The following is a 22,981-nucleotide window of genomic DNA, read 5'->3' as shown; positions in this document are numbered from 1 at the left end:
TACGCGCCAGGTCGTGCAGCACCGCCGGCGTCATCAGGACACGGTTCAAAGCTCGTGTGTTTCGAGAGAGAGGGGGGGACACGGAGAGCGGTGATCACGAGGGCTGCTGTTGGGACTGGAAGCGGGCGCGGCTCTGCGCGAAGAGCTCCTCTTGTTTTGCGAGCAGCTCGGCCTCTGTGAGCCCGGACTCTACGAATTTAGAAACTTTCTTTTCGCGGTCCTGTATCTGGCGTCAGCCGGCGTTGCGCGGCAAAGCGGGGGCGGGACGGACCTTCTGCTGCTGTTTGTGGTCTTTCAAGACGCTCTCCACTTCGCTGGTGAACGTCTCGAAGCCGAGGCGCTGGAACGAGGCGGCGAGGCCGGTTGAGCGAGCAGCGCCGGGTGAGCAGGGACGAGAGGGCGCGCACGCACCCGCAAGGCACCGATGATGTGTTCGGGCGCGATCGTCTTCTTGGACTCTTGCTCGCATATCTCGTTCGCTTCGGACGAGATCAGGTGGATGAATTCTGCGGGGGCGCGTTGAGAGAGCAGCGGGCGAGGATGGAATAAAAAGAGGGTCAGGACGCAGGCTGGCGGCGCGGTGGGGCGACGCGCGCGCAGCGGAGGAGGGGAGGCGCTTCACCTACACAGCACTCGATCACCAAGTCTCGCGTTTCCTTTGCGCACGTCACGTCGTCGGGCAGCAGCTCTGCGGGGAGCGGGGGGTGCGCGAGAACGAGAACGAGAACGCGGACGTGGTTGGGATGGACGCGGATCAGCAAGGCTGGCGCAGAGGAAGGAGAGGCCCGCAGCGCACCGGTGATCATCTTTGCGACGGTCGCCTTTGGGAGCGAGAGGTCCTCGTCTGTGGGGGCGCCCGAGTGGCCCTCGCGATCGGACATGGTGGAGTCGTGTGCTTGGGTCGAAAGGGGGTGGGGGCGTCGAGTGGCAAGGCGGATTTGGGAAGCGGCGCCTCCAAGATGATCGCGCTTATATCCCATTTTCCGCCTCACAAGCCCGCGCGCACGTGCCCCCATCGTCTTGATCTCTTCCTCCATCCATCCACCATGTCCGCCGTATGTCTTTTTTTCGCTTCTCCCTTCCACTCTGGGCTCCTTTGACCCGGGCTTCACCGTTCGACGCTCGTTAGGTCGCCCCGGTCAACCCCAAGCCGTTCATGCAGGAGCTCACCGGCAAGCCTGTGTTCGTCAGGCTCAAGTGGGGGCTAGAGTACAAGGGCTTTTTGGTCAGCACGGACGGCTTCATGAATCTTCAGGTGTGTCTCGCGCGCGCTCCGCTCTCGCCCTCGCCCTCGTCGCAGCGCGCTGACCGCCCGCACCGCAGCTTGCGAACACGGAGGAGTTCCAGGACGGCCAGTCGACGGGCACTCTGGGAGAGGTGTTCATTCGGTGAGCGCGATCCGCCGTCTCGCCATGCGATGGATCCCACTGATTGCTCACGAATCCCAGGTGTAACAACGTGCTCTACATAATAAGTCTTTTTTCTTTTCTTTTCTCTTTCCAGCGATGGCCCTGCTTCGTGTCTCCCAGCGCGCTTACGCGCGTGTCCGTCTGCACAGGGAAGCCCCGGCGGAGTAGATCGTCGCCGTCTCGTATTTCGGCAGCGTGGTCCCACGCCTGCCCTGACGCCCAAAAACGATCAGGATCCCGGCCGTCGGGGTGTTCTCCGCCGTCGGTGGCTCTCTCCTTCTGCACGGTCGACGCCGGGGCTCGTCATGTTCGTGTGGTTCGATGGAGTATGCTCTCAATATACACTGTTGTTGTCCTGTGCCGCTGTATTCGATCCGTCTCGCCCTCCGCACGGCTCGCAGGCGCGTCGTCGTCGTGCCTGTCCCGTCTTTGTGTGTGTGTGCACTCAGGGCTTCGAGCTGAGATTCGACGCTGATCGGTTTGATTTGAGCATGCTTGTCTTCGCGCACCGCCTGTACTTGGTGCCAGGCCTTCCGAAATGAAAGCCGTCGTCGGCTGGTCGTCCTGCACGGGCTGAGCGTGAGTTTCGTGGAGATGCCCGGTCGATAGCTGGCGATCGGCGACGATTGGGGCCTCTTCTCTCAGGCCTCGTGCTGTCCTGCCAGGGCGCATGAGCGAGTTGTGCTGCGTGTCAACGGGCTCTTGACGCTGGGAAGCGACGACGGCTGCTTGGACCGTCACAGTCCGTCTCAAGTAGCCGTTCATGGAATTGGATCCAGGGCGCAACTCTCAGAGCATTTCAATGCCTTCCTTGGGTCTTTACGCGCGAGGCAAGCCTGTTGGTCTAGCTGTAACTTAAAACTGTGGAATGCGCCGTGTCATGGCGTGTCATACGTTCCTATCGAATCGAGTCTGAGCTCAGGATGATTTTTTTTTAATTGGCCGAGGAGCCCTGATGCAGTGTTTATGGATCGCAAATATCACGCATTGCGAGTGACTCGAATACAGTCTTGCCCTTGCAGCCTGCAGGGGTCCAGGACTAGCCAAGTGTCTTGAGGAACTGCATCCTTGCGGTGGCGCGCGCCCCCTTTTCAAACCCCGCACGATGCCCGTGCCCAACTAATTTCCTCCAAAACAGCCCCTCCACACAGCTACAGCTACACACACTCAACCATCACCACCGCCACCGCCACTCCAGTTCTCCTCTCCTCACAAAATCATCCTCCGCGCTCGCCCTCCCACGCCGCACAAACAATGGCAAAATCAACCCGCTCGAAAGTCAAGCGCGCCTACCGCTCCAAAAAACGCACCGAGGGCGTCTACCACGCCCTCGAAGCCGCGCGCCTCCAGCGCCTCAGCGCAAAGCTCTGCGGCCTCGCCGCCGTACCCCTCGACACCGCAGACGCAGAAGACCCCGCGGCCGACGGGGAGGCGCCGCCGCCGCCGTCGCCGCCAGGCGCTGCAGAGGACATGGTAATGCCAGGTTGGTCCTGGTTCGCGTCTTTCGGGCTGCTCGACCCCGCGGACGTCTCGCCGGCGTCGCTGGCCGCGCGCTTCGGCGCCGGCTTCGACCCCGCCGCCGCGGCCGACGAAGCCTACGGCATCGCTGCGTTCTCCGCGCCCGTGCACGAGACGGCCGACCCGCGCGCGTGCGCGCTCCGTCATCGTCGTTTCGCAGCGTCCAGTAACAGCCGTCATTGACCACGCCCCTCTTTTTCCAGAAGATCAGGAAGCAGCCGGAGCGACGATGGCCGCAGGTTCGTGCACCCACGCTCTCTTCCCCCGCCCCTTTCCCATCCCCCATCTGACATGTGCTTTTGCTTTCTCCTTTTCTTCTTGGTCCTCTCACAATCTCTTGCTCCCTGCGAAAAAAAGAAAATATGGACATAGACGGAGATGCTGCGCCGTCCTCGACATCGGAGTCGAAGCGGATATCGACGCACGGGCCCCGGAATTCCCGCCGCGAGCAGTGGAGGGCGTCCAAAGGCTTGGAAGCGCGACCCAAGGCGAGGGGCATGACCCGGCAGGGCACCGTCGCCGCACGGCGGAAGTCTGGACGGCCCTCCCGGAGGAGATGAGGGAGCGTAGAGGGGGGGGGGGGCAGATGTTCTGTGTTTTTGTCCTGTATCTTATTCTCATATCGACTCTTGCTTGCTCTGAATCCTCGCGCATTGGCTGCCTGCGCAGCAAGTATCTGATTTCGATGGCACAGTCGAGGAACATTCGAAAAAGGACACTAGGTCCGCGAATGCCATTGCTACGGCCTTGGCTAGAAACCTACATTTTGGCAAGCCAGTAAGCTACTATTAAGTAGTGTCGGGGAAAAAGAATGTGAAAACGGATGTACAGCAATGGTATCAATATCATAATCGAGGGCGAGCGCCATGCGGGAGAGCCCGCAGGAGAGGAGGTGAAGAATCAAAACTTAAAAAATGTCAACCAAGTAACACTCATTCTCTCTCGTTTTATTTGCGTTTGGGTCGAAAGGACCCGATCTTAAAGAGCTCTGCCCTTCATTGGATCAAGATGCGAGCTCTTGCCGGACTCGAGGGATCGACGGCTCTCGTAGGGGCCTCCTGGAGCCGATGTGCTGATCAAACATCTCGTCAGCGCGCGATGAAAGGACACGACAAAGGAAACGCACCCAAAGTCGTCCATCACGATCTGTTCGGTCTTGACGCGTACCTCGGGGGTGAATACCGACTGGTGTTGACCGTGTCGGCTGGAGAGAGGGTTCATTCCACCGATGACCGCAGCCTGGTGTGTATAGGCGTCGCTGTCATTAGGATCCTGTAGCTGAATGACGGTGCGGCATGCGGCGACCGCCCTGTTGCCGACCAGACGCCGTGGGGTCAGCCACAATTCCAAGGAGAAGACGCTAGGAAAGTGGTCTTACGAGAGGGTTCCAGCGGGTACCTTTAAGGAGAAGTGGGATCAGAACAAGCTCGGCCCTACCAGAAAAGCGCGCAAATGACTCACTGCCGAGATGCTAATGACAATGGAGAAGACATATCAATATATCAGATGTTCACCTCGGGGCCGCATTGTACGCACACGTTCATAATTGCTGGAAACGCGAAGGTCAGCTCCTTGCGGGAAGATTGAATTGTCATGGGAACTTACGATTCAGATTCAGAATGTTGAAGACCTTGCATGGGCGTCAGCTCCTATCACGACGCTTTGAATTTGTAGCACTCACCGCGGGCAGGATGTTGGCTGCAAACGCGACCACGAAGAAAACAAGGCCGTCTTTGAACAAGAGGTTCCAGGTGTTGAGAGCACGATCGTTCGAGTCCCAAAACATCTTGAAGCCTCCCACGCAGAGAAGAATAAAGTCAAAGCCCATCGCTGTGGACAGTGCAAGATGCATCAGGCTGTCTGCGTGTCGAGTGAAGTTATGGCCACTGACTGTAAAAGAATGTCACTTGTAGAAATCGGGCATCTGCAGCGGTCACGACACAGGTGGCAGACGCTGGCTCCCAAGTGGCGGTGAAAAGGAACATGCCGCGCCAGAGCAAGGCCCAGTGAACGACGGCCAACACACTGAGAGGAATGACAACGGCCCATTTACGCTGCCACAAATTCCATCTGTGGGTGCCGATTAGGTAGAATTGAGTAGCGGGAAGCCGGAGGGCATACGTTCTGATCATCAAAGTCGTCGACGCTCCGATAATGGCGAGATGCCCAACGACCTGCGACAGGTGAGCGACCCTGAGCGAACATCAGGGGAACATCGCATACCGAATTGAAGGTGTACAAAGCCTGGAAAGGCGCTAAAATTTAGCCTATCTCGTCGGAGTGAGGGTTTGCGCGTCGACGACTCACTGAGCAATTAATCTGATATGCAAAGCGCTCAGCCGCGACATATTTTGAACTAACATCAGGGGCAACATACCGATGTCCTGACTGAGAACGATACTATGCTAATGACCAAGCGTGAGCAAGTCGACGAGAGGACAGTGCTAGATACCTACACCCCGATCAAGGACCACAGCAGGCAATAGCGACATAGGAAGAAGAAAACTGGAAGCGAGCGGTCAGGCCCAGGGCTGTCGGGTCTACAGTCGAAATTTCCAAGAATAGAGCCACGCACTCTATAATCAAGACGTGTCGATGAGACGATAGAGCGTGGGGCAGAGTAAGGATAGGGACTGACTAGAGGCCACTGGAATTTGCGGCGACGGGTGACGAGGGACCACTCGAAATCGCAGGTCTGGAAGAGCTCCCATAGATACAAACCAAAGAACGAGACATTGACCTTCATGTAGACTTCTGTGGGCGCAAAGGAAGCGTGGGGAGATTAGCGCGGCGAAGGGCGCAGCGGAAGCGAAGGTGATGGACGAACCTGCATCGAGCGCGAGTTCTGGCGTGCCCGTCCAGTCCACCATGTCGAAGCAAGCACTGCTAAGAAACGGAGGTACCCAATACAACTAGATGCGTCGTCGCGAGGAGGGATCCAAGCCGAGAGCTGGAACTATCGGTGGATATTGATAAGTAGGAGGGAAACGTGAGAGCCGAGCGGAAAAGACATGTTATAAAGAGATGATGACGCCGTCGAGCCGACCGCGGCGGCTCGCTGGGGGAATGTTTACGGAATGGGTCATAACGACGCGGCAAAGGCCTCGAGGCGTAGTGCTCGGACCCCTCGGCTCTTTGCTTCTCGATTTGCGTCCGCTTGCATTCTAGGCACGCTCCCACATCCTCCACAGAACCGCCTCTGCCACGGAACGTTTTCTCTTTTCCTTGCAAAGAAATTTTGCTGCGTGAAACGGGCATCGGGAGCGCTGGCCGATGCGCCTCCTTGATCCTGACGGGGCGCGCAAGCCCCATCGGTGCTTGCCCGTCAGAGCGGCGGATTCTCGAATATGTCGCGCACTCGATTATGGCCTTATTGTACATCCCCCTATTCGTGCCATCAGAATAATGAAATCCCCCGACTGGAATGGCTCACCGCAGCCAGCTTCAAAGGGCCATGGATCTCTTGAATCCCGACCTCGGTCGTCAGGCGGCGTTGAAATGGTGGTTATTTCTGGCTGAGACGCGCCTCGAGCCAAGACGTAAACGCGTAAACGCCAAACGTGTGAAATTCCCCACGCGAGTCACCACCGATGGGCACAAATCGGGCAGTCGCGGAGATAAATTCGCATTGGGGTGCTCGATCCGCATCGGCCCCATGCAGCCGTGTCGTCCGACGCTAACACTCCCGACGTCCCCCACACCATCCCATCTCTCCTCATTCGGCCCAGATTCGCCTTGGAATATTCCAACCCCTTTGACGCTGGCCTGTCAGATCAATCCAGCTTCTATGCAAAGCTTCAAGCTTCGATACGGCCGTTGGACGTGCATATCAAACTGTCGGGCGCGTTCGCCTGGAATGAATGTAACCAAAAAAGACATGCGCTTTCTTGTGTGGACCCAAACCAGCGAACGCCGCAGCTGCGCATTGGGCGGCTCCCGTTCATGACGCCGACATACTAACTACACCAGACCGAGACCCTGCTGTCTGCACCCGCACTGACCAACCATGGCTGTTTCGGCACCCATCTGACCTGCAGCACCCCCAGCCCGTCGCGCACCGTGTGCCCACGTAAAATTTTGAGTGGCACGATCAATGGGTCCGTCATCAGATCGTGGAACACCCGCGCGTGGAATATCTGGATCGAGCCGTCGTCCGACGACGATGCGAATAGCGGATATGTTGGGTGAAAGTGTAGGGATCGGATCGCGCGCGAGTGGTATCTGCCGGGCGCGGGTGCGTCAAAAAAAATTATGCTGCGATGGTGTCGAGAAACAGACGCACCTCATGATTTTATATGGCTTGTCGCTGAGCTCCAGGTCGAACCAGCACAATTTACGGTCGTACCCTCCGACGATGATGTGGTCGCCGGACGGATGAACATCCATCGACGATATCCATCGTATGCCAGGGATCAAGGTCTTGAGCAGCTTCTGCTCGGCTAAATTATATACTCTGACGTATCGCTGAGTCTATATCCGCCACCTCGTCAGTCGACGCCGACCCTCGCGGCTAAGAAATATTGTGGTACGTACGGCCACGAAGAACTGCGGCTTCGTCGGATGGAAGAGGACGAGCTGCACCGTGCCCTTGACCTTCTTGAACGGCGCCTGCGAATGTCGTCGTGACACCTGGTGGATCCACACGCCACCCTGGCCTTCCCCGCTCGCTAGGAATGAGCGCATGTACGCTGTCAGGCCTTGGATACGGCGATCGAGATTGAAATGTCCACGTACACACGGTAGCGAAGTAGTCGCCTTTTCTGTGCCATACGATGCCTTTTGGGAGCCCCGACGACTGAGGTAGGCCAATAGACAAGATGGGTGCGTCGGAGGAAACGGCGATGGCAGATGGGGGGTTGGACCACTTGACAGGCGACGGGTTCGGGGGTGGAGGGGGCAGGGTCGCGGGAGCGAGCGCGTTGTGGGTCGCCGTCAACACGGCCGGCGGAACGTTGGGCGGGATAATGAAATGCAGCTTCTCGTCCCTGCGAAGCTGATTGTGAGTCGCGAAGACCGTGATAGAGAATAAAGTTTGACACTTGCGTCGCGACGATGAAGAAGCTGACGTCCGTTCTCGGACACCATTCCACCGCGCCCACCTTATCCCCCATCGTCCACCGCTTCACCTCCCGCCCCACCATCACTTCCCACAGGCTGACCACGCCCTCCTCGTCCGCGCTGACCACCCACGCGCCGTCCGGGCTCACGCTCACACACCGCACCCGGCCCTTCGTGTGCGTGAAGCTGAGCGCCTTGTAATTCGGGAACGGTCGTAGGCTGCTCGGGCTCGGAAGCTTCGGAATAAGAGTGTTCGGGTCGATGTTGAGCTTCACGCGCTGGATGCGCGGCGCGAGGTACAGATCGAGCTGACGGTTGAACCGCTCCTGCACGAACTGGTCGTATGCAGGCACAAGTCGCAACGCGCCGTACTTGTGCGGTAGGAAATCCCGCTCGCGGTCTTCTTTTTCGGTCGCCTCCCATTCCTTGCGCTCTTCTTCTGTGGGGAGGTACTCCTCTGGGGGGTTATACGACTCGGCGTTGGTCGGAAGGCGCGGTTTGGGCGCGGGAAGCGGTGGTGCGGTGGTAGATGGCTCTTCGTTCCAGATGGCGTAGAATTGCGGTTTGGCAGCGGAGGCTTTGGAAGGGATGATACGACCTTGTCGGATGGCGCGGACGATTTTCATCACCTTTTGGAACGGTCAATTACGCGGACCGATGTATAGGTTCAAAGGGGTTCCTGACCTTTTGTTTTTCCCATTTACTTGGGACCCATCTCCGTTTGGGCTCTGGGGCAGCAGAGAGAGGCATGATCTCTTCTTTGCCTTTTCCTGTAAACCACTCGATGGTGGGTTCGTAGGGATCGTACTGAGCGTCTGGGTTCTCATGCGCCTGCAGACGACGAATGATGTCAAGCTCTTCGGCAGTGAGAGGCTTGTCCAGTTGGAGGTTGTTGTCGAATGCCGACGTCCTGTAGCATTAGAGTCACTATCGCGTAAATTCTGCAGCGTGATGGTTCTACGCACCATGCGGAAGGGTCCTCCACCGTCTGCAGGAACTTGTCGAGTTCATCTCCTCGTGCGGGTTTGAGCACTTTCTTCCCATCAATACTATAGCCCACATGAGGTAGATCGTCGTACCAGTGCATTGGTATGTTTCCGACGCGATTCGGCGCCTTCGTAAGTGAGTGACACGGTGTGCATTTCAGTCCTGCGATAGTGAAATGGGGGTGGACATACGTCTTCTGTCGACGAATCCGAGTCGTAGTCGGGCTCGATCTCTGGGTAGACTTTTTTGGGTTGGCCGGTTATATCTGAGGTGATGGTCTTGGCTTTTGGGAATATGTGCAAGTCGTCGTCCGTCTCTTCGTCCTCCTCGTCCTCCTCCTCGTCTTCTTCCTCATCTTCCCCATCTCCCTCGTCATCCCCCCCTTCGCTGTCTTCCTCACTGTCCGAGTTCGCGTCGATCTCTGGAAACTCGTCGACCTCGCCATCGTCTGAGCCTGATGCTTCACCCTGGCCATCTTCGTCTTCGCTCAACATTTCGAGGTTGACCTCCGGATGCGCCTCGACCTCTTCATGGGACGGCTCTTCGACAAGCGTCTGTTTGCGCTTTTTTACGTTCACTATCCTGTTTCCCGCAGCCATAGTGAGGAAATGTCCAGGAGGCAGAAAAGATGGAGAGAATATGAGGCAGCAGAGAAAGCCGAGTGAGCCAAATTTACGCACGGGTTTCTCACGATGCTTCAGATCGCATCGGGCAAAGCCAGTCGCTGCAGTTGATCGACTTCCAAGTCCTTTCCACTTGTACGGTGAACCTCTCTCCGCGGCCATGGTTCAATATGGAGGCGGTGCGTTATTGGTCGCGTATTCGTTCCTTCAGAAATGCGTGGCTCACTGCATGTTGATCCCTTGCGTTCAGACGAAGTTTCCGCTCTTGTGGTCGATATTGGCTCTTCTACGCTGAGGGCGGGTTATGCGGGAGACGACACGCCAAAGGCCATCATCCCCACATCATATGGCTTTATACCTCAAAACTCTGGCTCCGACGTCGTCATGTCCGACACGGGCGAGCCCCAGGAGCCAGCGCCGGTCGAAAACAAGATGTACATCGGCCAGCACGGCCCTTCAATATGGCGCGAAGGCATGCACATAGGCAACCCCATCAAGGATGGCATGAGTGCGTACACGCTTTTTCATGTTGATGTTAGCTAGTTGAACCACGCGCTCGCCTCAAGTCAACGACTTCGCGCCCATCCATCCCCTCCTCGACCACGTCTTCAGAGAGGTCATGCGCGTCGACCCGCGCGAGCACCCCGTCCTCGTCACCGAGCCCGCCTGGAACACGGCCGCCAACCGCGAGCGCATGGCAGAGATCATGTTCGAGCAGTTCGAAGTGCCCGCGTTCTACATCGCGAACACGGGCGTCCTCAACGCGTGCGTCCGCGCGCCCCGCGCCCCTGATCTCCCCGTTTCCGTCTCCGAGCGCTCACTGGCCTCCGGCGTGTAGGTTCGCGGCGGGGAAGGGCTCTGCGCTCGTGATCGATGTGGGCCAGTCGACGGCGAGCGTCACGCCCGTCGTGGACGGCTTCGTCCTCCGAAAAGGTGCGTCGTCCAGACAGGCGGTGCGCATGAACCCGCGTCAGACCCGTGTCCTGCCCCCGCCCCCGCCTAGGCCTCGTCCACTCCGCCCTCCCCCAGCTCGTCCACGCCCACGCGCGGCACACGCTCACGACGCAGAGCCACAACCACCCCCCAATCGAGCTCCTCTCCCACCAACTCATCGCTTCTAAAATGGTACGTCCGCGCAGAACATGCACTCGCGCCGACGCCCGCTGACGCCCTCGCCAGCCCGTCGAGCCCGGCGTGATCCCCCGCTTCACGCGCCGCGACGACCGCATGTCCAAAACGACAGACACCCTGCGGCTGTACTACGAGTCGCGCGAAGTCGAAGAATGGGTACAGAGCGTCGCCGGCGTGCTCGACCAAGGATGGAACGACCAGTGCGTCTGCGCTCACCGCACCCCGTGCGGCATCGCTCACCACCCCCGCGCTTGACCCCTCCAGAGCCGCGTCCGCGCGCCCCGCGCGGCAATACGAATTCCCGACGGGCTTCAACACGTACTTCAGCGCCGAGCGGTTCTCCGTCGGCGAGCTCTTCTTCACGCACACGCCCCAGCTTGTCGTTAGCATTCCCATCCCCCCGCCGCCATCCGCGCGCGCCCGCGTCTGACACCCCCCCTCTTCACAGGCATCGAACCAGCACCTCCCCCGCCCGATGCCCGGGCTCATCACCCAGTCCCTCGCCGCCTGCGACGCCGAGATCCGCCAGCTGCTCATGGCCAACGTCGTCCTCTGCGGCGGCGGGAGCCTCTTCGCGGGCTTCGCCGAGCGCCTCAACAACGAGCTCTCGCGCCACTACCACCAACACGTGCGTGTCGCGTCCGCTTCCATCCCTTCTTTCCCCCTTCTGGATCTGTCTATGCTGATCTTATTAGACGCAACAGGTGGTGAAAATACACGCGCCGGGCAACCCGACGGAGCGCCGGTATGGTGGGTGGCTCGGCGGGAGCATCCTCGCGAGCTTGGGAACGTTCCACCAGCTCTGGATCAGCAAGGAAGAGTGGCAGGTGAGCAAGCTCGATCCTGCATCCGAGGACAGGACTATCTGACACTTATGCTCGCAGGAGCATGGTCGTGCCATCGTTGGCCAGAGGTGTAAATGATCCGCGCGATTCGCGTGCCAAAGTGCTGGGCGTTCGCGTCCATTGTTGTTCATGTGGTGTACGGCAAAGTAATATGCATGTTGTATTGATGACCATCAGACAGTTTGCTTTCTTGTTCGTATCTTAGGCTGCAGGCATGCGATTCAATGTGAGAGTGCCATTTGCATTCGACAGAGAGGGGCGCACGCCTATATCGCAGGTAGGTACTGTACACGACCAGTAATCACGGAACGTGGTCTAGCAAAGGGTGAGGGAGGGGGGTAACGAAAGGGAGGCATGGCAATGTCCGTCTGAACTCATACTCTTCAATGTATCCAACTCCAGTCAAAGTCCGTTGTTCAATAGCAAGAATTGAAGATGGGACGTAGGGCCGCTTTCCGCATACTAGGAATAAAGAGAGAGTAGGAGAGGACGGACGCTGCGAGCGACCTGAAGGGAAAAAAGCAAAGAGGACGCCGAGGCCAGGACGTCGGGACACGACACGCGCACGAAAAGAGAGAGGCCCGCAGCCGGACTGGTGAGCGTGCGCGTAAAGGTATTCGTGAAGAAGAACGTGACAAGAAGAAATGCGAGTGCAGCTCGAAGACCGACGAGAGGTGGATCATGGAGAACCAGTATGTGTAGGACATGTGAAGGGAGGCAGAGCCAGAGTTGAAAAAGGGGAGGGATGTGCGACAGGATACGACGCGAAGCCCGAACCATTTGAACGCATCGTCTATCCAAAGCAGCACGCCACCTCTGCCATCACCCCGGGGGATGCAAGTAAAAATAAATAAAGAACGAAGGCGAAGTGGCAAGAAAATGCACATTGGATGAGGATAGGGAAAAAAATAGTGGAGAAAAAAACTCGTCATCGTCATCACTCGCCCTGTCTCGCATTAATCACGGAGGACCAGCGCAGGGGCGACTTCGCGACGCGCTCAGTACGCCTCTACGACATCCCTCCGCTCGCGTGCGCCCATGAGGGCACCAAGCCCGCCAATTGCCTTCCTACGAATACGAGACGCAAAGTTGCGTGGGCCTAGTTCGTCGGCGCCCGACGGCGGCCCACGGGGCTGCCGCACAGCAAGGCTCAACACGCGCTGCGGGAGCGCTGCTGTGGCGGGCGGCGCGCGTCCCAGACCCAATCCCTCGTAAAGTTTCTTGGCCGCTTCTTCGCGCGGCGAGAGCGGCACGTCTCCGGACGAGGACGAATGCGGCGTCGTGGGCGAAGAGCCAGACTTGGAAGACGTGACCGATGAGTTGTCCTCACCATCTGTGCCATCATCAACTGCCACAGCAGGCAGCGGGCGAGAGACCGCTGCGGAGAAGCGGAGCGGCTGGGGGCGGCTGCGGACGGGGCTGGTGCTCGCACCAAGGCCGGGAGGTGAAGAATTGCGCTCGGTGGGAGGCGGGGTGATCTTGACGTTAGGCGCAGCAAGAGAGATGGACCGGTTGCCGCTCAAGACAGAGTTGTTGTGTCCGCCGCGTCTCCACGACACAGCGGTGTCCGACTTGGACGGGACCACGTTCGCATTCCCATTGGTGTTGGTATTAGCCGCGGTGCCAAGGGAGGTGCCGCCACTGATGACCGTGGTATGGTTGGGCGTTGCAGGCGGATTCTGGAAAGACGCTTTTGGCTCGAGTGTGGAGGAGTCGTCCTCGGGCATTCCCGGGTACAAGGCACGGCTGCCAAACTTACCGCCGAGAGCAGCGGTCATGGGCACCTGATCCTCGCCATGAACCCCCAGCTGAGCTCTGAGTTGCTCAGCCTGACTGGGGCGGCGCATCGGGGCGTTCATCCCCATGGAACGCAAGTCGAAGGAAGTGGTGTAAGCACCGGCAGTGGCAGGGGGATTGTAGCTGGGGCTGGGCCCGTTCGGATAGGGGAGGCCCAGCTGCTGCCGTTGCCTTTCCAGCTGCAGATGATATTGTTGAGCCTGGGCGACGTACTCGGACTGGAGCTTCTGTGCTTGGATGGCCTAGAAAAGAAGCCGATCCATCAGCGAATAGGGTGCACTGCCGAGAGGATCCACGTACATGCAGTCTGAGCATCTCGACCTGGAGCATCTGCATCTGGAGAGCCTGTGCCTGGGCTTGCCTCTGGACATCGTTGTTCGAATTATTGGAGACTCCGCCGGAGACCATGCCCCTGTGGCGAGCGGACTGCTGATGGGCGAACCTGTCGTGGGACCCATCTACCGCAGCGGTCATGGGGATATGCTGCATGTGGGATGCAGAATTGATGTACATGTTCTGCGATACCATGTCTGCCAGTTCATCGTCCTCCTCTTCGGGGGGGAAATGAGAGTTGTGAAAGGTGGAAGAGGGGTAGCGGGGGACGCTGAATGAGGATCCAACGGCGGCGGTGTGGGGAACGTTGCCCATGGGACCAGAGGTAGAGCGGACACCGCCAGTGCGGAGGCCAGCGAGGAGGGAGGCACGGGGGTTGGGGGCAGGAGCGGCGGCCATTGGGAAGATGAAGCTGTGGGTGGACAAGAGGGAGCTGTGACGAGGGAGAAGGATTAGGCGGTGAGAGTGGCGAAAGTTAGAAAAGGGATGATGGGGTCAATTGTGAATACAGCTACGGCGCAAAGATCGCGGCGTTGAGCGTGCGTCCGGGGCTGTGGGGGGAGGGGTGGGATGGGCTCACGTTGCGAGGAATAATACGCGGAAAGGGGGCACTTTCGAGGAGTCTCTTGCAGACAATGACAATGACAATGATCCAGTGGCGGAAGATGGGATGCGCTGGGACGAAGGGGAGCGAGAGAGAGAGGAAGAGAAGCGATAGCCGGATATTAGAATGCCGTGGGGGCGAAAAAGATGATTTTTGTATTGTGATATAGACTCGGACGATAAGATGGGGAAGGAAGACAGACAGAGAGACAAAGGAAAAGAAAGAGGCCGGAGAGAGAGAGAGAGAGAGAGCGAGAGCGAGAGCAGTCAGAAAGGCAAAGCGACCCAGCCACCGCACCGCTCCGTCAGCCCCCCATCGCCACGCCCCCAGTCCCCCTGACACCGTTACCGTCACCAGTCTCCGCCACCACTCCGTCACCCGTCACAGATACTTTTTCGCGCTCGCCCTGACACGTGCATCGAACACCCCGCTCCGGATCGCCGTGTGCGCCGTGTGGAACGGATTCGCCATCGTCTGTCCCAGCGCACTCTTTTATTTCTGCGTGCGACGCGCGAGCTGGGGGCCTGCATACCTTCACGTACAGCTCCCACACATCCATAAAGAACGCCCGGATCCCCTCATCGTTCTTCGCCTCGTGCAGCAGCACGAACTTCATATCTACCCCGGGTTCAGCGGCAGATGGGGCCGTGCGCGCGGGACACACTTACTGCCTGGGGTAACAAAGGCAGACACGGTCCACTCGTTGAACTTGTCGACCGCCTTGAGGTACCTACGAGCGGGCAAAGAGGCGCAAGCTCGCATCGCGAGACGCTTGAGACACGCTGGAATACTGACATGCCGGTATTTCGCCGCACGACCTCTTCGATCACGTCCAAGCTCGCGTTCGCAATCATCTGAATGACATGACGGTCCTGCCCTCCGCCCATGCGCGCCCCGCCGCCCTGCGCAGAAGGCTGCGCGACACTGGACGCGCCGGAGAGAGCGGTCAGAGTGCCCGCGAACGCGGAGGTGGACCAGGAAGGGAGATTTGCCGACAGAGGGGACGGGGCGACCTGGGCCGGCTTCGCGGAGAAGTGTGTGAGACTGTACAAGGGAGTGTCGGAGGGAGAGAGCAGGAAGAGATGGTGGGACATGGCGTCCACTCGACGGCCGTCTGCAATCGCAAGCCCGGCACACAGCAGAACGAGCCGCGCACATTACATAAGCGGCCGTTTGCAGCTTCCGACCGTCGATGATGCTGCTCCCCCGCCTGCACACCGTCCTCCGTCCCCCATCCGCTCGCGTTCTCTCTTTCTCTTCGTCGTGCACAGCGAGCTCGAACCTCGCCACCATCGCGTGCAATGCCCGTTACAGTTCTCGCCTAGCGCAGACGCTCCTCCGCGCTCGGCCTCCCACACCACTTGCCCGTCTCTTCCAGCCTGGCATCGCGCGCTTCAGCCGATGCACAGTCCTCGCTGCAACTCACCGTCAGATACCCAACTCCTTCCGCCCTCCACATTCTGGAGGTCCGTGGCGCAGGTTCACGCAATGGCTCGACCGTTGGCCCGGTGTGTACGTCTTCTCCGGCATCATGGCCCTCAACATCGCAGTCTTTTCCGGATGGTGTTATGGTTCCATAAAGAGCGTGCGTATCTCTTGATTAAATAGATGCAGACGCGTCTGAACTCAACATCCCAACGCGTAGGCCTTTGAAGGCAATCACAAACTCACCGTCTGGATGTTTGACAACTTCACCGTCAGCATGCGGTCCATCACCGAGGGCAGGCCGTGAGTATACCCCTCTTTTCGCGCTCCTTCTGTCCCAAACCCGCCACTTACGCTCTTGCGCAGATGGACGATCTTGACGTCGTGCTTCTCGCACAAGGACTTCAATCACATCCTCTTCAATGGCCTGACTTACTACTTCATGGCACCGACAGTCCTCCGGATGCTCGGAAACGCGCGCTTTCTTGCGTTATATCTGGGTGGTGCGCTTCCTGATGTGCCTCTCTTTTCCCTATTCTGCTGATCACCCATACTTCTCGCAGGCGGAATTTTGGCAAGCACCGCTAGCGCATACTGGCATGCTCGCCGTGGGCACAACATCCCCGCCCTCGGCGCAAGTGGTCAGCTCACACTTCATTTTCATACATCTTCCCCCTATTGACGCGCACGTCCTTATTCGCTCATTCTCAGGTGCGATCTCCGCCATCATCGCCTTCTATGCATGCGTCAGGCCCACTGCGACCTTTCTCGTGTTCTACGTGATACCGTGCCCCGCGTGGGCCGTCGTCGCCGGCCTCTTCCTGTTCGACGGCTACAGTGCATACAATGAGAGCGTGCGCCCGAGTCTCTTTTCGTGTCTTGTTCAGCATCTGATCTTCCTTTTTTTCCTTTCTTTTATGTCGATGGGTCCCAAAATCGACTTGGTTGCTGCAGAGGCCTGGCGTCGACTCGGCAGGGCATGTAGGCGGACTGCTTGCCGGCATGGCATACTTCCTGCGCCTGCGCCTGCGTCGGTTCTGACCTTGGACCCGTATGCAAAATATGCGTGGACTCCGGTAGTGTCGGATGGCACCTCTACAAGCCCTCGAGATCCAGTCGAATGTGTTGCCCCACCCCTCTCGAGATACCGATAATAGATGTACGTAGCGGATCTATGTCGGTCAGTTGCGGCAATACAATGAGAGTGTTGCCCGATGGAACGGACGTGTCAATTCTGTGCTCCGCGCAATATATATACAGAGTTGCTCGACGTTTCATCTTACGACCAATTCGTGTGTGGGGCGTGTTGTGAAAATTATCAGGGCCCACACATCGTCAAGCATCTGTTTACTCTATTACGAAACGGGGGGTCGGAAATGTCGGAGTGCATTGCATTATATGGGTCAAGAGCGAACACGACTCAGTGACTGTAGGTATCTATGGATAAGAGAGGGAAGGGCACAACTTCAGGGTGCCTCTCGCCGGCGAGGCTTGGATATTCGTCGATGATGAAACGACGCGAGTCAGCAATGGGAGACGAACGAACATGAAAAATGAACAAGGATAGTGGACTGGCACGCAGAGGCCGTCAAAGAGAGTGAGGAGGTCCGAGATCGACTCGACGCGCCGGATCGCCCGTCGCGCATCATGCGCCTGTCGCGACCGAGCGAGGCGGCGTGCTCGTGCGCCCGTCGAGCCTGCGCATCTCGCGCTCGAGACGATCGATGCTGGAGGGCGCGGCACCCGGCGCGCCGCGCGCGCCGTGCTTGTCAAAGAGGTACGTCAGCAGATTCTTCTTCTCGTCCGCGAGACCGTCGAGCAGCGCGAAGAGGTGCGTCTCGTCGCGGAGCACCAGCTGCGCTGCGATGATCGCTGCTGCCGCCGACTCGCGCACGACGAGCGAACGCGTGTCGTTGAGGGCCTGTGTGCATGTGCGGTGACGACGGTCAGCCGGTCAGCCGTGGACGGGAGTGATTTCGGACAGAGGTAAAGAGGAATGAAGGTAAAGCGGGAAAGAAGACGCACGGAGATGAGGAGGCTCTTGAGGCGAGGAAGCTCTTCTTCGAGGATTTCGGCCGGGAGACGTAATATGAACTTTCCGAGCGCGATCAGTCCGTACGCATATGTGCTCGCTTTCGTTTCGGCCGACGACGATGCCGGCGGGTCTTCCAGCTGAAATACGAGAAGGCTCGCATGCAGGGTAGTCAAACCATAAACCGGGTCTAAGCGGCCTGTGATAGCGTCCCGGATCGTATTCGCAGACTCCATGATCTGCGCCAGAAATAGATGAGACCAAGCTGATCAGGGTGCTGCGGGGCGAGGTGGGCGTACCTGTTGCTTGTTGGAGTATCTCACTCGCAGAAGGATGGCAAAAACATCCGCTTCTCGCCCTTCTATGTGCAGTGGCTGATGTTCTAGTATCTCCCACAGAACGATCAAACCGTATTCCAATTGCTGCTCGGTCTGAAAGAAATCTAATCAACACGCGTACCCAGAACTCGCGTTGAACGCCTACCCGATCTGGATCAAGGAATTGTTTCAGCGCTGCAAATAGCCGGTCAAAATTCTTATTATCGGTCCACAGACTGGGGTTCGAAGAAGTCACAGGATTCAGCGTGGACAGGAAGAGCGATGGGCTGGGGGACATGGAAAGACTCGAGCTTATCGGTGAAGCGAGGTCTGCAGCGGGATGAGAGATGCAGAACAATGCGATATTCTGGAGCACGGTAGGGTCCGCAGTGCCTTGATCGAGAGCAAGAATATAACTCTGCAGCTCATTGACTTGTTTGGCAGGGTCTCTCGCACGCACCCTCTGCCGCTGATTGATCACTGCATGAGATTGGTTAGCACCATCGAAGCGGCAGATATAATCACTGAGACTCACAGGCCATCCGCTTCCTCCACCATGCGCTATCATTATTTGGCTGCACGGGCTTTAACACATCTGTCATGAGAGAAGCCGCCCCGTTATACGCTGGACTATCCTGGAACGCCGCCGCCTGCTTCCAGATAGCAGATCTCTTGGCCACAGGGGTGACCGGTGGACGAACGGTCGAGGTCAATGGGCGCGGGGGAACTACCGACTGGGCCTTCACCTTAGGAGTCGCAGCGTTAGAACTGAGAAGGAGCGAAGAGTGCATTGCCGGTTGCTGGAGTGTCTCATCTTCCGGCTCGACTAACTCGAGCAGCCTCTCTGCCGCGCTCTCTGCTTGTTCCGCGCGGGCACGCATCGCGTCCTCGATGATTGGCTGATGCGCACCCGTGGGTGGTGAGGATGTGGACAGTTCTGGTCTGAAGCCACTCGAACGCGGTGAGAACGAGTTCGTGGGAGAGTTCGTTGAAGGCGCGCGGGGCGGGTATTTCTCGTATGGACTCGAAAAAGACATTAAGTTCGGCTCGTCTATGTCCATATCCATGTCCGAGTCGCTGTCGTCTGGAAGTGGGATCGCAACAGCCATGAGGAGAGATGGCTCTTCAGACCCATCAAAAGAGGGCATGGCAGCGGACGGCCTGGACATCAACGATGTCCTGCTTTGCATTGCTTGATGGGCGGCAGTCAGATTGCGAGAAGGTGCTGGTGAGGGCGGAGTCACTGTAGTGTACGGAGGAGAAGCCGGCAACGCAGTATACATGGCTTGTCTCAACACAGATCCCCGAGGAGGGGACGGTACAGAGGGCACCAGCGGCGACGACGGTCGGCGGCGGGCCGCTGTAGAACTGGACGGGACAGACCCGCCAGAAGGAGTTCGCGAATGCGACACTGCCCGACCACCAGGAATTGACCTTGGACCTGGATTTGACAAAATTCGGGATCGAGGCGCTGTTTGGAGCGGTGGCAACAGTGGCGACGCCGCCTGGCCTTCGAAACCTCCTCCCGACGACATAGAGGGCGAGATAGACCGCTTCGGAGGAGAAATGGTGCGCGCTGTTGATGTTGCTTGATGCCGCAGCGATGGTGGCGCATTGGCAATGGCTTTCGCTTTTGCGCGACTCGCCGCAATCGCCGCCGCAACGCTGCTTTTCTTTGGAGCAGCTGCTGACGGAGGCACGTTCGAAAGCGCCTGTGGATCTGGACATGCCTTCTCAAGCTGCTTTCGACTGAGTGCGTCCTGCGCTTCGAGGATGGTACGACCCCTTTCTTTCCACACACCTTCGAAAGCCCAGAACAGCGCGCGCGCATTTTGACGTACGCCTACGTTAGCATCGAGCAACGCCTTTCTGACGCTTTTATCTAGCGTCTCGATAGCGCCCGTCGACTCGATGGTATGCTTTGTGCGCTCAGCGTGCGTTTCGATATAAAGCTTGAGGTGTTCGACAGCATAGGCACGTGCCTGGGTCATCTTGTCTTGGAGGGTATTTGAAAAGGCCGCAATGAAAGTGCGGGGCTGTCCAGAGGTCGTTTGAATGATCGTAGACACAGAAGCTTGAGAGGCCTGCGCCGCGATCTTTTTTGTGAAGCCAGCCATTCGAAGGAGGTTGAGGAGGATCTGCTCGCACATAGGGTCGAGAGCTGGGCCCAGTGCTAATCCAAGCTCTGAGTAAAATGAACAGGTACTCGTCGCGACGATAGTTCGCAAACTCGCTAGCTGTAGAAATAATGAAGTAAGACACAACGAAATAGGTGAAACACAGATGAAGCAGCTTACTGTTTTGAAAGACGCATCAACTATCTGCTTGAGATGCGCGAGAAAAGTTTCTGTGTATCGAAGATGCACATCACCCTTCAGCATACCACGTATTCGCGCGATAGCTCGATCGCGAGCGGCCCAATTATGCTCTGTTTCTTTTCCCTGTTGTAAATATCAGCATACGATTGGACCCACGTCACCTCAACATTTCAATGCACCTCGAATGCTCCAAACATTCCGTTGAGTTCATTTTCTAGGTCCCGACTCGATGCGACCTAGAATGATACTGTCATTGATACTCGGTGGAACGTGTGATCGAGGCACTTACATATACAGGCTGCACGTCAGTAGCTGTATCACTACCTGGCGGCGGTGATGGGACAGCGGCCCGACTTGCAGGCCTCGCCAACTGATTCACACTCCCTTGACTCACTGTACGGGACATCCCACTCGGCCCTGGCGCACCCTCGGAACCCGTTGTTGGCCTCCGTCCTTTTAACATCAAGCTCGGCGGCACATAGTCTTTCTTGGAAGCACCAGAGCCTGAATCACCATTCTCAGAGCCTTCGCTTCCGGGCGTGCTCGCTCCGCCGATCACCTTTGCGAGCACCCCATCAACAATGCCCTTGCGCACGCCTTTCTTTGTCATCTCCTTCTTGAGGTCTGCGCGCGCTGCATCTGTGACGCCTGGGCCGGTGAAGAGCTCGACAATGGAGGCTCGTGCAGTATCCCGTACGTTTGCATCGCTGTCCTCTAAGGCTTCAACGAGGAGAGAGAGGTAGGGCCGAATAGGAAAAAGATGATGTGTACGACGGATGTGGACAAGAGTGAGGATGGCCTAGAATTGCGTGAATTGGAATAGCATGAGTAGTAAGATGTGGAGATGACGTTCTGAAGACGGTTGCAAAAACAATTTAACTTACTTGTTCGCGTACCCTCCAAACCTTGCTTCCCAAGCCCCCATCCTTCAAAAAGCGTTCAAACATCTGCAGAGGTGTCTCCGTCTCCTTGCCGCTTCTAGATCGGGCCATAGACGACGTTCCCCCTCCCAAACGAAACGCAAAGCCACCGATGAGGACAAGACTTTCCCTAGCCTTTTCTCGAGGACGTTCACGCGCTTCACCAAGGCGATCAATGATGCCTCCGGTAGGAAGGAATGCACTGAGCACCTGACGAAGGGTGGGTGCATCGACGTTCGAACTAGTTGATGAAGTGGAGACGGAGGTGGAGGGCCTGACGGCAGGAGCGGAGGTAACGTATGAGAGCACAAGAGGGAGGAACGCAGGAAGGGCTGAGAGCGTTGCACTCGATAGATGATTGTTAGATGTGCGCAGGCACACCTTGAGGGTCTGGATGAGAACGTCCGGTTCCGTGATCTGCAAGCGAATGAGGTTGACGGAGGTGGTCAGACAACATTCGACGGACACGCGTTTCAAGCAGACGGTAGACTGACCTCTATTCCAGCCTCGAATTCGGCCTGCATCTTGGACACGGCGTCGACCTTGACGTCGACATCTACACCAGGTCGAAAGAATGAGATCATGACGCGAGATTTGCGAGGTTGTCTGATTACCATTGGCTTTGGCTTGCTGTATGAGTTTCGCGATATTTGAGTCATCCATGTTGATGATACAAGAGTGGTATTTCGAGGATTAGCCGGAGGAGAAGCGGAACATGAGCACAGTACGGGTTCAACTTAGAAGTTGGCGTTTCCAATTTCGCAGACACACTCGGCCACAACGTTCCGGCGCGTTGGCTGAGTAACCGCTGCGATTGTTTCAACATTTCCTTCTGCATGACGCGTTGCAACAAACCCCACCCAAAGTTTTTAGAACGGATCAGATAGAGCGAGGACGCCTCTCATCTCGTTTCATTCGCTCATTGTGACATTACAATACAATGGTAATACAGGATCGGGCGAAATAAACGGACACACACCACTCGAGCTCTCATGAAGCCCTTCTGTTGTACCTGTCCGTCACTTCTTGTCCGAGTGCCCCAGCGACTTCCCTGGCTGGATATGGTCTCGAATACGCTGTTTCTGAGTGCGCGGGATGTATCGAAAATGTACATGCGTGCTTCGACAAGCTGGTGGGCTTACCAGCTCTTTCAGTTCAGGGAACTTCCCCTCCACCTTGCGGTCCCATACCAGAATAGGGGTCGGCTCCTGATCCAAAGTCAACCATACACGAAAACGACCAGATGTCTCCTCGGAATTGAGAGGAATTATCGTCACGCCTTTTAGGGCGGGCGCAGGAAATGTCAGGAATAGCTCAGTTGATACCCATGTCGCCCTGTGAAGCCTAAGGTGATGCTCAGATCTACGCTGCTTTTGAAATGACATTGTTACCTACCACCGACACTGCCATTCACAATCAGCGACAGCTGAATTCATACTTGTAAAGACTCACTCGGTCACAGTATTCAATGGCGACGCTGGGCGGGGAGCCAGGCGTCGGCGGTACGAAAGTAGTCGGGTCTATTGGGTCGTAGATCTTCGTGGCTGTATTATCCTGTATTTGTGAAAAGAGATCCCTAGAAGGAGCACAATCGACACAGGCTTGATCATTGGAGTCGGCCATGATGAGGAGAGACAAAGGTAAAAGATAGCACGTGTGTCGAT

At 57.4% G+C, this 22,981-nt stretch overlaps 13 protein-coding genes across 13 annotated transcripts; 5 read left to right on the top strand and 8 right to left on the bottom strand.

Moving 5' to 3' along the window:
* Positions 1–94: 94 nt before the first annotated feature.
* Positions 95–881, bottom strand: HETIRDRAFT_313507 (uncharacterized protein; the record flags this gene model as incomplete). The annotated part of the gene is made up of 5 exons (XM_009545729.1): positions 95–220; positions 272–340; positions 412–506; positions 623–688; positions 797–881. The coding sequence occupies 5 exons, from the start codon at positions 879–881 to the stop codon at positions 95–97; spliced, it is 441 nt and encodes a 146-aa protein (XP_009544024.1).
* A 119-nt stretch (positions 882–1,000) lies between these two features.
* On the top strand, positions 1,001–1,733 carry HETIRDRAFT_408451 (uncharacterized protein). Its single transcript, XM_009545728.1, has 5 exons — positions 1,001–1,055; positions 1,130–1,255; positions 1,324–1,388; positions 1,449–1,470; positions 1,557–1,733. Exons 1-5 carry the CDS (start codon positions 1,047–1,049, stop codon positions 1,575–1,577), a joined length of 243 nt encoding a protein of 80 aa, XP_009544023.1. The 5' UTR covers positions 1,001–1,046; the 3' UTR covers positions 1,578–1,733.
* A 930-nt stretch (positions 1,734–2,663) lies between these two features.
* HETIRDRAFT_123946 (uncharacterized protein) lies at positions 2,664–3,487 on the top strand (the record flags this gene model as incomplete). The annotated part of the gene is made up of 2 exons (XM_009545727.1): positions 2,664–2,792; positions 3,332–3,487. The coding sequence occupies 2 exons, from the start codon at positions 2,664–2,666 to the stop codon at positions 3,485–3,487; spliced, it is 285 nt and encodes a 94-aa protein (XP_009544022.1).
* Positions 3,488–3,626: 139 nt separating this feature from the next.
* On the bottom strand, positions 3,627–5,916 carry HETIRDRAFT_439130 (uncharacterized protein). Its single transcript, XM_009545725.1, has 15 exons — positions 5,755–5,916; positions 5,566–5,681; positions 5,384–5,433; positions 5,305–5,332; positions 5,235–5,246; positions 5,151–5,171; positions 5,049–5,101; positions 4,819–4,997; positions 4,609–4,757; positions 4,533–4,557; positions 4,464–4,476; positions 4,389–4,398; positions 4,306–4,325; positions 4,054–4,236; positions 3,627–3,999 (listed from the first exon to the last, which is right to left on the bottom strand). Exons 1-15 carry the CDS (start codon positions 5,795–5,797, stop codon positions 3,906–3,908), a joined length of 996 nt encoding a protein of 331 aa, XP_009544020.1. The 5' UTR covers positions 5,798–5,916; the 3' UTR covers positions 3,627–3,905.
* On the top strand, positions 3,751–3,909 carry HETIRDRAFT_416040 (uncharacterized protein; the record flags this gene model as incomplete). Its single annotated transcript, XM_009545726.1, has 1 exon — positions 3,751–3,909. The coding sequence occupies one exon, from the start codon at positions 3,751–3,753 to the stop codon at positions 3,907–3,909; it is 159 nt and encodes a 52-aa protein (XP_009544021.1).
* Positions 5,917–6,745: 829 nt separating the features above from the next.
* On the bottom strand, positions 6,746–9,472 carry HETIRDRAFT_381825 (uncharacterized protein). The gene is made up of 8 exons (XM_009545724.1): positions 9,164–9,472; positions 8,951–9,099; positions 8,670–8,895; positions 7,965–8,614; positions 7,662–7,912; positions 7,461–7,594; positions 7,210–7,397; positions 6,746–7,148 (listed from the first exon to the last, which is right to left on the bottom strand). Exons 1-8 carry the CDS (start codon positions 9,464–9,466, stop codon positions 6,884–6,886), a joined length of 2,166 nt encoding a protein of 721 aa, XP_009544019.1. The 5' UTR covers positions 9,467–9,472; the 3' UTR covers positions 6,746–6,883.
* Positions 9,473–9,755: 283 nt separating this feature from the next.
* On the top strand, positions 9,756–11,743 carry arp4 (actin-related protein 4; the record flags this gene model as incomplete). Its single annotated transcript, XM_009545723.1, has 10 exons — positions 9,756–9,774; positions 9,846–10,103; positions 10,162–10,360; positions 10,434–10,528; positions 10,599–10,720; positions 10,775–10,926; positions 10,991–11,108; positions 11,175–11,354; positions 11,422–11,553; positions 11,611–11,743. 10 exons carry the CDS (start codon positions 9,756–9,758, stop codon positions 11,647–11,649), a joined length of 1,314 nt encoding a protein of 437 aa, XP_009544018.1. The 3' UTR covers positions 11,650–11,743.
* A 244-nt stretch (positions 11,744–11,987) lies between these two features.
* On the bottom strand, positions 11,988–12,458 carry HETIRDRAFT_314110 (uncharacterized protein; the record flags this gene model as incomplete). Its single annotated transcript, XM_009545722.1, has 1 exon — positions 11,988–12,458. One exon carries the CDS (start codon positions 12,456–12,458, stop codon positions 11,988–11,990), a length of 471 nt encoding a protein of 156 aa, XP_009544017.1.
* A 111-nt stretch (positions 12,459–12,569) lies between these two features.
* HETIRDRAFT_311932 (uncharacterized protein) lies at positions 12,570–14,100 on the bottom strand (the record flags this gene model as incomplete). Its single annotated transcript, XM_009545721.1, has 2 exons — positions 12,570–13,610; positions 13,669–14,100. 2 exons carry the CDS (start codon positions 14,098–14,100, stop codon positions 12,570–12,572), a joined length of 1,473 nt encoding a protein of 490 aa, XP_009544016.1.
* Positions 14,101–14,686: 586 nt separating this feature from the next.
* On the bottom strand, positions 14,687–15,399 carry HETIRDRAFT_46795 (uncharacterized protein; the record flags this gene model as incomplete). The annotated part of the gene is made up of 4 exons (XM_009544891.1): positions 14,687–14,779; positions 14,838–14,923; positions 14,974–15,035; positions 15,101–15,399. 4 exons carry the CDS (start codon positions 15,397–15,399, stop codon positions 14,687–14,689), a joined length of 540 nt encoding a protein of 179 aa, XP_009543186.1.
* A 359-nt stretch (positions 15,400–15,758) lies between these two features.
* HETIRDRAFT_25560 (membrane-associated serine protease) lies at positions 15,759–16,771 on the top strand (the record flags this gene model as incomplete). Its single annotated transcript, XM_009544859.2, has 6 exons — positions 15,759–15,890; positions 15,951–16,033; positions 16,097–16,233; positions 16,294–16,371; positions 16,442–16,584; positions 16,685–16,771. Coding segments are annotated over 6 exons (660 nt in total), but the record flags the coding sequence as incomplete, so codon positions are not given.
* A 324-nt stretch (positions 16,772–17,095) lies between these two features.
* On the bottom strand, positions 17,096–21,980 carry HETIRDRAFT_458142 (uncharacterized protein; the record flags this gene model as incomplete). Its single annotated transcript, XM_009545720.1, has 11 exons — positions 17,096–17,651; positions 17,756–18,001; positions 18,062–18,193; positions 18,246–18,559; positions 18,615–20,316; positions 20,377–20,520; positions 20,577–20,633; positions 20,687–21,196; positions 21,282–21,734; positions 21,812–21,873; positions 21,932–21,980. 11 exons carry the CDS (start codon positions 21,978–21,980, stop codon positions 17,376–17,378), a joined length of 3,945 nt encoding a protein of 1,314 aa, XP_009544015.1. The 3' UTR covers positions 17,096–17,375.
* A 356-nt stretch (positions 21,981–22,336) lies between these two features.
* On the bottom strand, positions 22,337–22,940 carry HETIRDRAFT_449836 (uncharacterized protein; the record flags this gene model as incomplete). The annotated part of the gene is made up of 4 exons (XM_009545719.1): positions 22,337–22,399; positions 22,460–22,661; positions 22,713–22,720; positions 22,770–22,940. 4 exons carry the CDS (start codon positions 22,938–22,940, stop codon positions 22,337–22,339), a joined length of 444 nt encoding a protein of 147 aa, XP_009544014.1.
* Positions 22,941–22,981: the final 41 nt, after the last annotated feature.

This window comes from Heterobasidion irregulare (assembly GCF_000320585.1).
Source record: "Heterobasidion irregulare TC 32-1 unplaced genomic scaffold scaffold_03, whole genome shotgun sequence".
Classification (NCBI taxonomy): domain Eukaryota; kingdom Fungi; phylum Basidiomycota; class Agaricomycetes; order Russulales; family Bondarzewiaceae; genus Heterobasidion; species Heterobasidion irregulare.
Note: the sequence above shows the minus strand (reverse complement) of the source record. Positions and strands in the feature narration are given on the sequence as shown.

What these genes read in the sequence shown, in the direction of transcription:
- HETIRDRAFT_408451 (XM_009545728.1), top strand. An exon ending in ACGGCTTCATGAATCTTCAG is followed by an intron (nt 1,256 to 1,323) that starts GTGTGTCTCGCG and finishes CCCGCACCGCAG; the next exon opens with CTTGCGAACACGGAGGAGTT. An exon ending in CTGGGAGAGGTGTTCATTCG is followed by an intron (nt 1,389 to 1,448) that starts GTGAGCGCGATC and finishes CACGAATCCCAG; the next exon opens with GTGTAACAACGTGCTCTACA.
- HETIRDRAFT_439130 (XM_009545725.1), bottom strand. Translation starts at nt 5,797, where the DNA reads ATGGTGGACTGGACGGGCACGCCAGAACTCGCGCTCGATGCAG. An exon ending in ACGACTTTGATGATCAGAAC is followed by an intron (nt 4,998 to 5,048) that starts GTATGCCCTCCG and finishes CGGCACCCACAG; the next exon opens with ATGGAATTTGTGGCAGCGTA. An exon ending in ATCGTGATGGACGACTTTGG is followed by an intron (nt 4,000 to 4,053) that starts GTGCGTTTCCTT and finishes ATGTTTGATCAG; the next exon opens with CACATCGGCTCCAGGAGGCC.
- HETIRDRAFT_381825 (XM_009545724.1), bottom strand. Translation starts at nt 9,466, where the DNA reads ATGTTGAGCGAAGACGAAGATGGCCAGGGTGAAGCATCAGGCTCAGAC. An exon ending in AGCCGCAGTTCTTCGTGGCC is followed by an intron (nt 7,398 to 7,460) that starts GTACGTACCACA and finishes TGGCGGATATAG; the next exon opens with ACTCAGCGATACGTCAGAGT. An exon ending in AAGCCATATAAAATCATGAG is followed by an intron (nt 7,149 to 7,209) that starts GTGCGTCTGTTT and finishes CGCGCCCGGCAG; the next exon opens with ATACCACTCGCGCGCGATCC.